Consider the following 16733-nt stretch of genomic DNA (forward strand, 5'->3'; position numbering starts at 1 on the left):
CCCCCCCCGCTGTTTTACTGCTCACCCCAGCTCCTGCCTTTAGTCACCCCATTGATGCCTTCACACAATCTGGGACACAGACGCGCGCACTGTTCCTTCTTCAATCTTTCCACTGCCTATCGCTCTCCAAACGGTCCAAAATTGCGGCGTACAAATACTATGCCCGTCTTTCATGTCTCACGCACACATCGACAGTTTGCCCATGTGCTCGCTCGCACTAACCGAGCCTTGGCTTCCCAGCTGCGCAAGCTGTTTCTCCCATCAACATGTGTTTACTAGCAGGAGACCCTTATGTTTCCATTACAGGGAGGCAATAAACAGGAAGGCCGTCCCCACAGTGTTTAAGAACTACTGTTTAGAAGGGGGGGGGTGGGGGGCATGCCCGTGTGAGGAGTGGGCCCTAATCACACAGTAACCCTTAATTAAATGAAGAAAAACCTCACTGTTTTTGTGTGGAATCTAAACAAGGTCCTCTGAAACCGCCTCTATGCACTTTGATGAATTTTTCACCATCCTTTGCAGCACTTGCCACCTGGCTTAGTTCTGACATGGGCTGTGTGTTTTTGTGAAGAAGGTAGGGGGGCTGAGAGAACAGAGGAGGAGGAGGAGGGGCTTGTGTTAAGATTAGATTAAGCTGCGTCTCGCCACAATATACAAGTGAAAGACTGATTAACCAGATGATGGCCTATTATTTTAGTTAATCAATAGCTCCTTGAATAACTAATGAAGAACATCAAAGCGAGTGCATGTAAACAGCCACGGGCCAGCGGCAGACTGCGCTCCTCTCACCTCTTCAGAGAATCCTTTTGTTGAAACATGGTAATGATTTCTCCTCCTGGCTTTAGTGTAATACATACTGTATGATAGGTTTTCTCACATCCAACTTTTCCTGGCATATCTACATTTGGAGAAGATTTATATGGTAGGAAGATATATCCTCCAGGACGTGAAAGTCTTTCGCCCCAACAAAAAGGCTGTTACAATATTGAAAAAAAAAAATAACCCACTGTTCTGAAAAGAGACCAATCAATCTCGATTTTAAGATTTGATGGTCTGGTTGAGCCATGAAATCACTTAACAGAAGTGGTAAGGATGCACTTATTTTCATGTGTGTGTATACGCCAGGCCCGAGAATCATTGTGAAAAGTCTCTCTAATAAGTTATATTGCAGTAGATTTCCACTGCTCTGTATTTTGTGACGCAGTCTGGATTGATGTGCATCTAACAAAGCAGGCGATTGGGTAAATATGTCTGTGAATGATGGCAGCGATGCTACTTGATCTATGATGTTTTCTGTTACAAGTTGGGACAGAGTGAGTAAAGTGATAATTACACCATTTGGCAAAACATCTGCGGCTAATCCACGCTCTAAGGCAAATGCTTACACATAAATCACCTTAATTAATTCCCCCAAATCTGGAAACGAATTAAACAGGATACACATTTTGAAGAGTCATCATTCAAAGCAGAAGATCACTGTAGCCTGGTAAAAAGACTTTTTTTTTCACACAAGGAAATAAACTGTTAACATGCATATCAGCATGCAACAAAGATCTGTTAATCAGATTGGGTATTACGTGTATTGTGACCCCAGTTGGATTAAGCATGAATCGGTGGTGAATGTGTATTGAAGTGTTGCCTGTTTCACCCAGTGGCCGCTTGTGGCATTACAGCTCTCATGGGACCACACTCTATAAAGCTAAGAAAGGGAAACAAATCAATGGATTGGTTTTATTGTTTTGATTGCTGTACACAAATGACATTTAATAATATGTTTTACAAAATCACAAAACACACAATCTGCACATAAATCAGCATTTGTTGTCAGAGTAATAAGCAGTGTAAACCCATCTGTTGGCATTTTGAGTTCTGTGGTCGTCTCACTAAATCAACTGTCTTATAGCTTGCAACAATTTGCATACTGACTTGGCATAGGTTTTCTGCCAGATGTCATTCCTGACGCAATCGTTGGCACATTTCGGCTGTGATATGATTTTGCATGCGCACATGTTTTTGGAAACCACTGGTATCACAGTGGGTCCCAACCTTTTTTGTCTCACATACCTCTTGACGCATTAACTTATTATACTTATTAACTCGAGGATCCTGCCAACATTTAAACAAGCTGAGCAACTAACCATAGATTAAATCAATACATTTTAAATCAAATTAAGATTAAAACTACTTAATATTGAAATTCTACTCAAGTTCACCTTTTATTTCATCTGAGGTCATTCCAAGTACCCTCTGCCAAGCAGTGTTGGGCAAGTTTTAAATTTGTAATATATTCTATATTAGTAGTTCCCGTTATACCAAATTTAAATTGTTTGTATTACATATTACTGTTACAAAAATGTAGCTGAGTTACACTACTTTATGTTACTTCTGAGTTACTTTTATGTTACTTCTGAGTTACTTTTGAGTTACTTCTGAGTTACTTCTGAGTTACTTCTAAGTTGGCAAACTATAAACTGAAATAATGCAACCGAGCAAAAGTGCAGTCAAAGATTTCCTTTTCCTTCGCCTTCCCTGTTTTGTTTTGACAACATTAAGTCTTATAATATTATCCAACTAGATTTAGCATACTGCTTTTATTTGGGGGCAGTTTGGCATTTCAATACAAACCATTTAATTGCACTTGTAACTCGAGTTACTTGAATTGTAGTGATTAATATGTTCCCGTATTTTGTTTAAGTAATCCATAGTTCCATAATTACTGAAAAAAGTAATTTATTTTGTAACTTACTTTTGTAATATGTTACCCCTAACACTGCTGCCAAGTGCTCAAGGTTCCCGTACTCCTGGTTGGGACAACAATACTTTTTTTTTTTAACATGCAAAAGTCCAACTTTAGTTCAGTTGTAGTTGCACAAAGGTAAGTTCTCTTTGATATCTGCATTACAGGTAAAATAATGCAAACTTTGTTGATGTTGAAGTTTACAGTATGTTTTGTGTTAACATCAGCAGTGGCACCATCTGCGCTCCCCCACACAAAACGCGCTCCCTTTCTCTCACCAGATTGCCGCAGCGTGGTGACAGTATGGTGACAATCCACAACAAAGCCCTGACCACTCACGTCCATCATCACATCACACTTTGTTGATGGATACCACTGCGTATTTGCTCCGTGAAAAAAAGAAAAACCCTGCTCTTCGGCGCGTTCCATTAAGGTCCGGGGTTAGGGGGAAAAAAGTGTTTTAAATGCCCTCCCCGTGACACCCTCTCAGCCAATGGTGGGACCCCAGAGGCGGAGGGAAGGGGGGGTCGCTGTGTGTAACCCCCCTCCTCCCGTTGCACGCATCAGACAGACTCAGCCCGTGCCAGATTTTAGTGCACCCCGCTTTTTAGCAGATGACAGTCAGCGCGCATCTCCCCTGTTGGAAAGAGTAGAGCGAAAAGAGGAGAGAGGAGCGGGGTGTGAGCGAGAGAGGAACTTCACTTCACTCACTGTGGATAGAGGAGAGACCGCTGTGTACGGAGCTCAGTACGCGCACGCAGGTTCGAGAGTGGACCGTGGCAATTGAACGAGACTGAAAAAAGCGGATGCGGAGGAAAGTTACCAACTATGGAGATGTATCAATAACAGTTTGCCAAGTGTCCGGAGACATTTTTTTTCTTTCTTTTCTTTACACTGGATTGTACTGCAGACTGCGCCTTTTTGAGCGTCCGGCGAATGAGAGACTGTGGTGCCGTGGTGGACCGTAGCAGCACAGTCGCATCGGAGCGGAGAGCGAAGCCTTCCACAAGTCACCGAGCGGCCGCAGCACCACGCAACATGTTCAGCCTGTTCCTTGTCTTCAGCCTTATGGCCACAGGTACGTCTTTTGATCCGCTGTTTACTCATATGGAGTACATATCTAAATGTTGAACTATACTGTCCACTCCAGCGCGCTGCGTCAAGTAATTATCAGGAGGTTGAGGGGCTGCGCGTGTGGTGCAGTGCTACAGTACTGCTGAAATGTATTTGTCATTAAATAGTAGTTTGAGTTTTGCCTTTAAAGTAGAGTTTGTGTGTCTACAGAGTCGGTGCGATGCGGACATTTAGTGAGTAGCGCGGTTCATCATGGTAATGTGAAACGTGTGCGCATGGCGTAAAGTTCGGTTTCTGGGGGGAAATAGCGGTACAGTTTCCATTATTTTGTCAACAGCATGGGCTTTGGTGTCCTGCATGATTCAAATGTGCAGTTTGCAATTGTGAGCGAAACGCAATTAAACTGTTGAGCATCCGCGCGGGCTGAAGTGGTGTCGCGGCTTGGAACGGAGGGCATGCGTCCCGCTCCACGAGAGACGTTACTGTATATTCACAACTAAAGTGGGATTTATGCAAAGTGGATGGTTTTACGCGCTGTACTGTTTGGTCCTGTTATATATTGTCTCGTATTGCTCGGTTTGACGATGTCGTGATGAATAGAATCTGTGCGTAACGGTGAGTTTACTGTGCCAGGTTGGAGCTCAGGCGTGTTCTGCCTCACGGGCATGTGATTTTGTTAAGGGGAGAAAGAAAAGTGAGCATTGCCTTTGAAATGCCCCGGACTTAAGCGCACCTGTCTCAACTTTCAATAGAGAGCTTTAAAAGTATCCACAACGCATTCTTTTCATATAACAAAAAGTACAGAAAAGCAAATCTTCCAGATGTGGTTGTTTGTGGTTCAAGCTGCATGATTTCTTTATTAGTTCCTTTTCTTTTTTTTTTCTTTTTTTCTTTTTTTTACCTCTAGCCTGTATGAAAGAGATAGTTTTAGGAAACCAAAACATAATTTCCATCCAGCATAAATAACCCCATTATACTGTGTCAAGGTTCTGATCTACTGGTTTAGCTGAATAATTTAGAGCTTCAAATGTCATGTTGCAAATACAAAAAGCACTCTGCAATTAATTGCAAGCCTGCTAAGTGATCAGACACCGAAATAAACCAATGCAGAGGAATCACTTTGAATTCAGCATGGCAGAGAGTGGGCACAGTTTGAAATCTTCTGAGGGGGAGACAAAAGAGAGAATAATATAGTCTGTGATTGTTTTAGACTGCCTGTAGCTTTTGCTTTTTATCACACACTTTCTCATACTCAAAACAGACTCACAAATGGCAAAGTCAACTCCACCATTTGCTGTTGTCAGTACAACTTTACCTTTTAGTCTCAGTTCTGCATGGTTTTGTCGTTATTGAAAGCCGCAGGGGGTGGGATTTGACACCAGTGGACCTCTGCTCCCTGGTGCACTAACAACAGCTGGATGAGAAGGGTCCTATACTAACACACCCCTCTTACACACACACACATAATGGGAACCTAACAGCTGCCCTAATTAGAGCCTGAGAGACCCTAGGCCTCATTTATTGTGGCACAGTCGCACATTGAGCCACCGATGCTCTAAATTGGCTGCATTCACAAACACATCTGCAGTTTTAAAGGGTCGCCTTTTTAAACTTAGTGTTAGGCACAGAGTTCACCCACAAGTAGGCCTGTGTGGCGCCATGCTACACAGATAATTTACTCTCTCACAAAGTCCCCTGGGCTCCCAGAGGAATTGGATTCCACACTGCATCAGTATTCCGAGTAATCTTCAGTGAGCTCCTCTTTGGAAACCTTTTGCTTTGGGTCGCTTGCTTCTCATCGGGCCAAGTTCAAAGGCTGCGAGTGGAGATTACAAGTTTCTCTGCTTTTCCTCTTAAGTCGCGTCGCCTCTCCTGTCTCACTGCATAGTGTAACGCCACAGAAATGATCCACCTTGCTGCTCCTCACAAGTCTGTTTGCCCTCTTAGGGGGCTACAGGGGCGGGAGAGTATCTGTTTAATAGGCCAAAGTTATTTGGCAGATTATACGTTTACAGGCATACAAACAAACACGGTACACAAGATCACGAGTTACTTCAGCCCCGTCATCTCCTCTTACCCCCATTACCACACATTTGCGTCTCTTTAGTGACGCACTGATATGTTTTTGGACACAGGGGCAGATTCACCCCTGAGGTTTGTTTTGGGCAGCTGTGCATATTTTAGGAACCACTGTTCTTTGAGGCCAACAGAGTCACACCAAGCAGAAAATACTCAGATGTTGCACAAATGGTTCCATAATCAAACTCCAAAACAGTAAATCTCTACTACAGTACTGTGCTGTGGATAAGGGAAAGGCTGCTGAGTCTTTTTTATAATAAATACCGAAATGTATGTATTTAATGCAGTATATTACAGAAGAAAGGTCAGTAATAGTCAAGGACAAAATGATTAATTATAGTGCAGGTCCATTAGACAAGAAGTGTGGAGGGATTTGGTACTAATTGCATTTACTTGGCAAAGGAAAAAAACATTTCATTTACCTTTAAACCGCCTTTAAGTTCTTATGAAGTCACATTTGGCCACTTTGTCTTTTCTCTTAAGTATATTTATCTCCAAAAGCATTAGATTTATGGCATATGAAAAGAGGGTATGCACAAACATCATTTTGGTTCTAAACATCTCAACGTTCAGTGACAAAATCAAACAATAACAGCACAGACCTGCCAATCTGTTGCTATGCTGTGACATCACTCGCATTCCCCTCTATAGCTGCCTTGGCAGAGGTTTAGGCGCCCATAGACTTTGTGAATTCCAGTGCATTAATATCTTTCTTTGTTCAGTGCCATTTTTATAAACATTTACACAGCGCCGCATACCTTCTGTCTCACAAACAAATATCCAATTTTCTCGCTACACCTCTCTAATATTAAGCCTTTAGCAATAAGTGAGTAGGAGACATAAAGTTGCGAGGCAGGAACCCCAGCCAAGCGGCAAGCAACGATGTGCACAGTAGTTGCCGACACAGCAGAAACTGAACAGAGCCGAGTCCCGAACAGAAGTGTCGTGCATTATTTAGGAGACACAGTCATGGCAAAGATATAGATGAATTTTGGCCTACTTTGATTTCCTGTCTATATGGGAGCCAAGTAATAGTTCAGCTGCTCGAGTGTTTTATTGAACATTGTAGCAGAATTTTTAAGATTCACTCTGTGGATAGCGGCTAATGCTATGATTTATATTGGAGCTGCTCCGTACTTAAATCAGTTAAAGAGCGGATTTGTGCTTAGAGTCGGCTCGATTAATCCACTTTCCGTCGTACATCCTTGTGGTGATGCCTCTCTCAACAAACCCACCTATTGTCTGGTTTGTCACCTGATAACCTCTGTATTGATCAGCTCCTCATCAACAACCCTAAACAATACAGATCTACATTTGCTGCTTCGGTAAAAAGGTGTGCACACTTACTTAAATAAACATGCACAATGGGCTAAATCCTCCTTACAAGTCGTCCTGCCCAAGCCTGTTGCTCATACTAAGAATGGAAACCTAAAATAAAAGTCTATCTATCAATCTACCATTCTTAATAAAGCTCTACAGAACTTGAAACTCAAATATTTTGCTCTTTTGTGGTTGCAACAATTTTCCAAAAATGGGTGTGTGAGCTGGTAAAGGCTGTAGAAATGTGTACACTATTGAACACATAAAAGCAGTCAAAGTTGTTACTGTATATTCATACACGCTTGCCCTAAAGACTGAATGAAAACAAAAGAGTTTCATATTATTGCCTGCTCCTAATCAGCTCTGCCACGCAGGTAAACAAAGATAAAGAACTTGGCACTGTGTCCTGAAGCATCGTTATCAGCTCCTACTGATTTAACGGGATGTCTTCTGAGGTTTGGCTCCACAGGGGAAGTAGCCTTAGCTTTAAAACTAAGGATGCGACTTTAGCCTATTTTTTTCTTCTTTTTTTTTCAACCCAAGTCTGCCATTTCCGCTTTTTGTCTTCTGCCTTCTCCTGGCCGCCTGTCTCGCACACGCACATTGTCACCTTGTCTTCCTCTGAGGGCACTGCGAGGATCCGGTTGGAGGAAATGACAAGGAATAGGACAATGGAGGGCTGTGTCAGCTTCCTGCCACTGCCTGGAGTCTTCTTCAGCTTATTCTTCCCCCCTAGTTTGAGCTCTTGAGGCGGTATCATCTGCATACAGACTGGTGGGCGACCCAGTATACAATGTGTTGTTTCATTTCTGCAAGCGCACTACTGTAAAAAGCAAAGAGGAAGGATTAATTTGGTGCATGTCATTAAGTCAGTCCCCCCGAGGTAAACAGTCATCTTCACATGAAGCTATTTAGGAAATCCTTGGATTGCGTTTATTGCCCCTCGAAACTCAAGAGTCACAAAAAAAAAACGTTGTATTTCAGAAATCAGCAAAGTAGAAAAATTGGAGATACTGGCGACTACCATTACGCTTTTATTTTCCAATCAATTCCCATCCCGCAAGATAGGGTTTTCATATCTCTTGCCAAGACACAGAAACCATCCACAAATTGAAATTCATCTTCAGTGTTGCGGCAATATCTGTTGCCATGTTCACTACAGCAGCCGTGTTCCTTAACCTTACATTTAAGCTGTTTTTTTTTTTTTTGTGGAGATGGGAATGGTACACTGATTGCAACTTGACTGTCAGTTGCTTTTTTTTTCCTTCTTCTTTTTTGCTAAACGACGGATTAAAGCAGAAAGAAGGGCTGTACTTTTAGTGCCATTTTATACAGCATTGTAGTATTTGTTAGAAGTCTACTAAAAGTCATGTTCCTGTTGCCACTTGATTGATAGATAGATGGATAGATGGATAGATAGATAGATAGATAGATAGATAGATAGATAGATAGATAGATAGATAGATAGATAGATAGATAGATAGATAGATAGATAGATAGATAGATAGATAGATAGATAGATAGATAGATAGATAGATAGATAGGGGTGCGACTTATACTCAGGTGCGACTTCTATATCAAAAGATATAATTTCACGTGTTTGTTATTTTCATACTGATAACAATTAGAGGGCGTTCTAGGCTTTAGACTTGTAAACGGTCCATGCTCAAGTAGTTGCCAAGACTTATATTCCGGAGTAACTCATATATGTTATATGGAGCGACATATTCTGGAAAGTACGGCAGCTCATAGTCTCTAGCATAGAGCTGAACCCAATTACATATAAAACAGCAAGTGGAATTATAGCAATAACCCTATAACCTCCACCGCTGTTGATGATGTTTTAATTTGTTATGACATACACGCATCATACAGGAGTGAGTCACCAGGAGCAGGAGGTCAAAGGGGAGGAGTCAGAGGTGAGTGGATGACTGTGTGGTGTCTCCGGGTCTGTTTGCCCTTTCTGCGCGGATTAGTCAAAGTCCAACTGTCTAATTAATGAAGCTCAATCTCCCTCAATATGTCATGTCCTTAACTAACTAGAGCCTACGTACGCTGGGGCACCACCACCCTTTACCATTTAAACAGCCGGGGATATGTGTGATTGTAGTTGGTCAACCACTTGAGGATTAGGTCTCGGGATATACATGGGGGACAATTCAAAAATCCTTACAATGATGTCCAGTGACAGGAAGAGGTCATGACCAGGTATTGTAAATCACAAGTCTTGTATTTATAGGTCTGTTTGAAGAGGCAGCTCATTTGCTATCAACTGAGCGCTGTCAGTCAAAGTGAATTGATCGCACTGTTAGCGGCTGCTTCCTCGATGCAAAACATGTTAATACTATTGATCTCCCAGGATGTGATGAATACATGGGTGTGCGGTAGGTATTTGGACAAGCGGGGAAGCTGAAGGTGCGGCCCATCTCTGGTTAACAGAGATGCCAACGGGCTGGATGTGAGAACAGAGGAAAGGAAAGCAAAGCCAGGCGGAGAGGTCAAAGGGATTTAGCGCCAGAAGCCGTGCCTTTCAGGTAATGGATATGCTTGTGTTGGTGAAAGCCATACCCGCTCATCTTTCTCTTGCAGCGAGGGAGAGGTGAAGAAACAACAAAGGTGTAACAGCGGCAACTCTGAAGGGGATTAATAGAAACATGATATCCCAACACCTCCAGCTAAACATGAGGTCTCCGGTGTGCACTTGGACGTGTGGGCACATAGTTTTGTTAGTGGTATTATAAGAATAACAAAAGCCTTAGAGGGAGAAAGCCAACATAATGCTACCCAAGCACAATCTAGGATAAAGTTTTGGATAAGGGGCTCCATGTGCTCACAAAGACAGATAGACGCGGTTGCGAGGTGAACCTAACACCTCTGTTGGAGAAAGCGTTCGGGCCATTGTTCCAGCACACTGCACCCATCTCAGTGCGGCGTCCCACCTCCCAGGGGGGCAGAACGAGAACGAGGAGAGAGGAGAAGAGGGACCGATTGTTCCCTCTTCAGACTATCCACAGATGGGGCTGCGGCACACAGGATGCTGCCTGTTTGCTTTGGAAAGTCCCAGGCGTTTGCTTTGCAGCCACGGCGTACAGAAGACTCTGGGGGATAGGGAGAAGAGAGTGCCAGTAGTGAAAAGAGAGTGCTGAAAGAAAGAAAGACAGAAAGAACAAACGAACGAACGAACGTAAGAAAGAAAAGGACCTTGCCTAATATGATGTCAGTGTGAATATAGTGTCAGAGTCAGGAAGGGAAGACAGATGATGCAGCCCTACAATGATAGGCTAGTTGGGTGTGAGAGTGCTCAAGTCCTCCCCTGTTTCCAAACACAGACGTATAGAGCAAGAGATAATGGAGAAGGGAGAGAGAGTCAAGAGCAGGGAGGGGGAAAAAAGCAAGGGGTGAGATGCAGGAACCTGTGCTGCATCCATCATGTGGTTTGGTGCAGAAGCCATTTGTACCTATTGTTCTCCATAATTTGTTTTCTTCAAGCTCGCTAACGGGGGGGTGAGCGAGGAGCTACACAGCTACAGCCGCCATCTATTTTTGCTCTAATTACATAAGTGAGACAGCATAATTAGACGTATAGTGAAATAGACAAAAGGCTCAGGGAGAGATGCTCATTTAGAGACAAAAAAGTGTGGATGAACCTAAAAAGCTTTCTCGATTTCACATGAAAGTGTAATAAAGGGAGGGAAGGGTGATCGCAGGGATAAAAGATGAGAGAGGTGCGGAGGAAAGCCCTCTTCAGAGTGCACTTTGAGGTGTGGCCCGCTGCCGCTAAAGAGTGGCTTCATTTAATGCACCTGCTCGGTGGGAGAGGATGGACTCACGTGAGGATGGTGGGAAGGAGGCAGATCCCGGCACTGATTGGTTACATCAAAGGCAGTTTGTTGTGGCTTGTTTGGGAGGGGCTTTTTGAAGGGTCAAAGGTGGCGCACACGGCTTTTCGCCACAGGCCACCACCCACAAGGAGCCTTTTTCTACAGATGTTTGATGGTGTTCAGTGGGAAGGGATGTCAAGGTAATTGCAAGATACAGCAGGACCGTGACATTCGAGGGGCAATCTAAGAGCATTCTCCTGACACAATCTAAACCCAAAAGACATATATTTTTCATCTTTAACAAGCAGAACCTGGCGTGTTGATTGAACAAATGAACTTAGTTGTCGGGACACGTTTTGTACTGTGAGTTCTTACAGTCCAAAATCAAAGCAATGTTTTGGAATGAGGCGGCTGCTTTGAAGTATTCCCCTGTCTGCTGCGTCTGAAAGGGATAGGTGAATGTGAGCGTGTGGGGGTCATTGATTGATTTGGCATATTTTTTTTGAACACGGACTCTTGAAAGCTGTATATCTGTGCGGCTGATGGACTAACAGCAGCAGAACTATCCGTACTGTTCAAAGTTTTGATGATTGACAACCAAATCAAAGTTGCAATTTTTGAATGATGGCAATTATCAAAGTGCAAAAGCTGAGGTTCTTTAGGCAAGAGTTGCACACAAACCCCGCTTTACAGTAGCGCAGACCTCTATTAACAAGTTCTGAGACTGCAATTAGATATCTTCCCAGTGTTGTCAGCCACGGTACTGTTTGTGCTCTATGAAAAAAACAACATTTTAATCGCATTGTTATTCAGCGCCACTTGATGTTCCCGTGCGTGCATCTGCTCAGGTTGCCGTGTGGGCGGCGCGTGGGTGTGTTGAACATGTCAGCGCTCTTTCGGGGGACCTGCGATTGTGGAAAAAGATAAATAGGTGCTTAATGAATCCACTCAATCACCATCATGTTTAAACCACTGACCGATGTGTGAGAGCTGGAGGAGGCCTGGATTGAGAGAAGGAGTCATTGAAGGCTTTTTTCCCCGTTTTTTTTTAGGGGGCCAAGCTTTTGAGCCGTTACGCTTCAAGATAAACCATTCACCGCGTCACTAACTGCCCCTTCTTTCTCTAAACAAGCCCCTGACACACCAGCCTATTCACTGTTATTGTGCTGAGGAGTTCTTTAAAAGACAATTTAGACCTTATCCCTTTGTTTAACCCCCCAAGGAACTCAAGCTGGCTCCATATTGTGTTGGTTAAAGGGGGGGGGGGGACGTGCGCCTTTTTTTCCTCATTTTGGTTCTGTGTGCGTCATCTCTGAGCATGTGATAAAAGAGCGGGGCTTGTATCGAAACTGGTGTGGGATTTTCGGGTGTAGGAATCAATGGCACAATTCAAAAAAACCTTTCAGAGCCGTGACCGTTGCCGCAATGCTGTGGAAATGGACAGTGGTCATGTGGATCGCTATAATATTGCTCAAGGGCCCGAATCACAACGGAAAGTTCAAATTGGAAGGAGAAAAAAAAGTCTTTGGAGGTTTTCAAAGAGCCTCACATGATGGCGGAAAGCAGATTCACTGCAAAACCACAGTCTGCCAAAGGACAAACACAACAGTAGGCCTCAATTTGCCTTGACAAATAAGAGAGTGCTCCATGGCTTGTGTGCTGTGAGCTCTCGCCCCCTTTGATCCCAGGTAACGCACTAACAGGCCGCCGGCTCTTGCACTACCCATAGCATTATGATGTGTGTCTGCTCCAGCCGAGGCGCGACAGTGTGTGCTTTGGTCAGCTGTGGCTCTTTGCATGTGTGCGCTTTCACACCAATTAATGAATGGCTTTATGTGCCTGCTGAGGTGGCAATGGCCTGTCTCTACTGGGGCTTCTCTATTTTTCATCCCCCCCCCCTCCTCCCTTCCCCTTCCTTTCCATGTTGGGTTATGATGGCCCCTTCTCTCTTCGCGCCAACTCATTAATGAGATCGCTCTAATTAGTGCTTCCATACAGGAGTCCGAACCAGAAAGGCAGGCGCAGTGGCCATTGTGTGTGGCTCTATAACCAGGGGAGCTCTCAGAGAAGCGCTGCTGCCATAGTGGGAAAGTTCACACGTACAGAGAGGACCTGCCTTAAATTAGCCGTAATTGGGAAGAAAAGATTTGTGATCGGTTTTTTGCCGCCTCACTCCATTGCCACCACAAGCTCTTCTCCTCAGGGAGGCTTGGAAAAAAGATAATTTCTCTCACCTTCACATAATCCAAAACTGTTCTATATCAAATAATCTCTCCCCAGTTTTTCATCTTGTATTTTCCCTCCACCTTATTGCTCAAACGGTCTCCTCTAGGGGACGAGTGGCTTGTTAACGGAAAACGGTCCTCCGAGGATCATGTGGGAATAGTGGCCACACACAGACAGAAGGAGATAATAATAGAGGCAGATAGGTAAGAAATAGGGCATTGTGTAGGAGAAGGCAGATGATGGGAGTTGTGCTGCTGTAACTTGTGTCCCACAGCACTTTAACGCGCCCTGAGCCGTCTCTCCTGGCACTTAATTACAATCCAATAAGGTGCAGCCTGTTGGTCATTGTTCCTCCAGCGTGTTTACCCTTTTCCACAGGCTTCATTCTGGGCTTAATCTGCTGAGAAGCTGCATGTCAATAGGTCAGGTCAGACTCCAGGCCGCGCGTACAGCAGAGAAGTGTAGAGGATCAGCAGGATGAAGGAAGGGGGTCATCTCTCGCTCCTCTCAATATTTTCTCTGCATTGTTGTTCTTTCCCCCTCCTCTCCTGCTTCTCCTCTTTTCTTCTCACTTCTAATCCATCCTCTTGATTGTTCTAAGCTGCTTTCAGCCAGCCCCTGGGAGGGCGGGGGGCTCCGGGAGTCTGTTTTAATTAAGATTTAAAAGACGACTCCCTCAAGAAGGCAGATTTAAGCGCAGGACCGGCTGAGCAGAGTAAATGAGAGACGGCAGGACAGGTTGTTGAGAGAGAGCTCAACAAATATCAGAAATCACTGGGAGAATAAGACGCTATTATTTAATGCACACAATCTAAGCTGAGCAGACACCTACACATTCACACTTTTGCAGTCAGACTCGGAGGTATTTGAGAGGCTAAGCCAAATGGGATTTTTTTCATTTGTAATCAAGCGGTACAATCTATATAGATTGATCTCAACTTCCTGTGATTCATAGCGTATCCTGTGCGGGTGATATGGGATCAGCAGTAGCCAGCAGGCAGCCACGGGGACTTATCTCCTCACTGCGTCTAATGATCGATCATCACACCAGATCAGCTTAAGAGGCTGCAGCGCACCGCTGTTTATCGCAGCACAAACCTCAGCCCTGTGACCTGCACTCACTTAGTTTTCACACTTCACTGTGGATGTGTTTTTTTCATTTTTTTTTTCATAAAGTTTACTTTTACTGTACTTTATTGGGCTGTAGATATAACACTTTTAATGCATTTACTGTACAGTTTTATCACACGAGGACACAGCACGCCTTAAAAGAGCAGCTCAATATCTTAGCATCTGAAGCCCGGGTAGTGAAATTGTGGACTGAGAAAACATTTGGAGAGGGAAGCGTGCGCCAAGCTCCCAGCCTCTTATCAAAAAGTCATTATTTTATTGTTTAAATTCCAACCTTGTGCTCTTTTGTACAGACAACTTTTACTCTTCTGGAGGTCAACAGTCCTGCTCTGTGCCTCTAGTTAGATTTTGTTTATGAATCCACTTACCCCTGTGACTTTGGCCGGAGTTTCCTGACTGAAATCAATTCTAAATACGCAGAAAATGACTCCGGAATCCTTTTCAAGCCACTTTGATATTATCTCTCCAGCCCCTCCAAAGCCCACTGCCTCTCATTCATACATTCAGCTCATCCACAGAGTCTCACACTCAATCCGTCGGGCGCGTGCTGAGGAATTGCTAAAACAAGTCACATTGCTCCCATCTGTTCCTATTGGGCCACGTTACATTCTTTAACACCCACGGACCTGGCGCACAATGAGGTGTTTTAAGTTCATCACGCTGTAAATGCTTAAGTGCTAAAGGTCGGGGGGTCGGCAGCCCGGCCCAGGCGCATTCTCCGGGACGATCCATTTCAACACACCAGGCGCCATATGTCCCAAGTTTTCACAGTCAATGAGCCAAGTTAGCCTCCAGCACAAAAGGGGAATCTGCATGGCCACGGTCCTTATGGGGAGAATGCACCACTAGCTAAGTCACTAGTTGTCAGAGGGGAAGGTATTGTGCGGTAGGTGGGGGGATCGGAGACAAAACAAAACCAAAAAAAAGTTTGAAAAGCGTGATCTTGCCCTTAGCTTTTCGCAAGTCCCCCTTTTGAAAGCCTTCCGAGACTCCGTCTGTCACTCATGCACTTGTTAATAAGGCCAGGGAAAGCTTTAAAAGATCCCTCTCTCTTGTCTGCCACTTTGAGGTTGCGCTTCCGGGTGTCAGGGGGAAAACACATCTTTATGAAGTAATGCCGCATTTTAATAGAAACAATAAACCGGGCTGCTTTTAAAGTCATATTTCATGTCCCATATCCTGTTGTTGTGCCACCGCTCCAGGGATTTTGGGCGCCGGGAAAAGAGAAGCCCCTTTACCCCGTTATTCGACTTGTAAAAAGGTTTAAGGGGGAAAGTCGTGCGCGGAGATCCAGAGGGAGGGATGCATCACACGTATATTCTTTCACCGCAGCGATTAATATCTGAAAGAAGGGGGGGGGGAGTGAGGAGAAGAAAAAAAAAAAAGGTCAGACTTGACTCGAACGGGTCCAGTATATCACAGTTACATCGGTAGCATTGCGTTTCATACATCAGTCGGTGCTGTGATGTCCCGTCTGCCTGGTCGCACCGGAGAGAGGCCCACACGGCACATTATCAAAGATTGATGGGGGCGTCCTACTTAAAGACAGGGGAAGAGACTGGAGCGGGGTGCTAAGTGTTGCCCTCAGCGCTTTTTTTTTGGGAGACTTTCTGTAAAAGGGGCTGACATTCTTCAAACATCACTGTATCTGGATAGAAATATGCAAAAGTTCGGGCACCGACCGTGGCACAACTCCACAGCCATCTGCTTGTATAATGAGCGTCATAATGATATGCAGTCTCATGCAACAAACGGTAATGCAAGACCACACAAGGCAGCGCATTACGGTATGTCGTCATGTTATCCCCATTGTTTCCTCTTTGAACCACTTCTGATAGGTACTGACCACTACAGAAGGGCACACCTCACACAAAACTAGAGAATATCTGTGTTCACTTTTCACTAATTATTTGAAGAATAATTAGGTGTAATTTGGATGATTGGTGTCCAGGGCTATTTCGAGGTCAGGTTGTTGATGAGCTTTCGAGTTGAGAATTTTAAACCAAGAAATAAACCAGCCGACATCTCCCCCTGTAAACGAAGACCAAACAAACCGACTGAACAAACAAAGCGGAATATTCCAAATCCTTTCTTCTCAAAACACACTTCCAAACGATCCCTTATATCCACTGTTGAGAGCTATCTTTCCCATTTCTTGTTCCGAGTGCTTGTTTAATAATTAATTGATTAATTAGTGTGCTCATTAATCATTGATTCGTTAATCATGGCCTGATTTTTCTGAGGAAGCAGCGCAATCTGAAAAAAAAAAGCCTGACTTCACATTTCACTCTAATTATGCTCCTTTACTAATCAACGCTTAAGAAATGGAGTTTCAGGAAATTAGT

The 16733-nt window shown here is 44.1% G+C and overlaps 1 protein-coding gene across 2 annotated transcripts in view; it reads left to right on the forward strand.

The window, feature by feature from the left end:
• Positions 1-3301: 3301 nt before the first annotated feature.
• The window catches only part of kirrel3l (kirre like nephrin family adhesion molecule 3, like), a 35811-nt gene continuing 22379 nt past the window's right edge, over positions 3302-16733 (forward strand). For both annotated transcript variants that reach the window (XM_079560838.1, XM_079560839.1), the window contains exon 1: positions 3302-3815. In XM_079560838.1, the coding sequence (XP_079416964.1) occupies positions 3674-3815 (142 nt within the window). In that variant the 5' untranslated portion in view covers positions 3302-3673. The remainder of the gene's footprint in view (positions 3816-16733) is intronic.

The sequence above is a fragment of the Gobius niger genome (assembly GCF_951799975.1).
Source record: "Gobius niger genome assembly, chromosome: 8".
NCBI classification, from domain to species: Eukaryota; Metazoa; Chordata; class Actinopteri; order Gobiiformes; family Gobiidae; genus Gobius; species Gobius niger.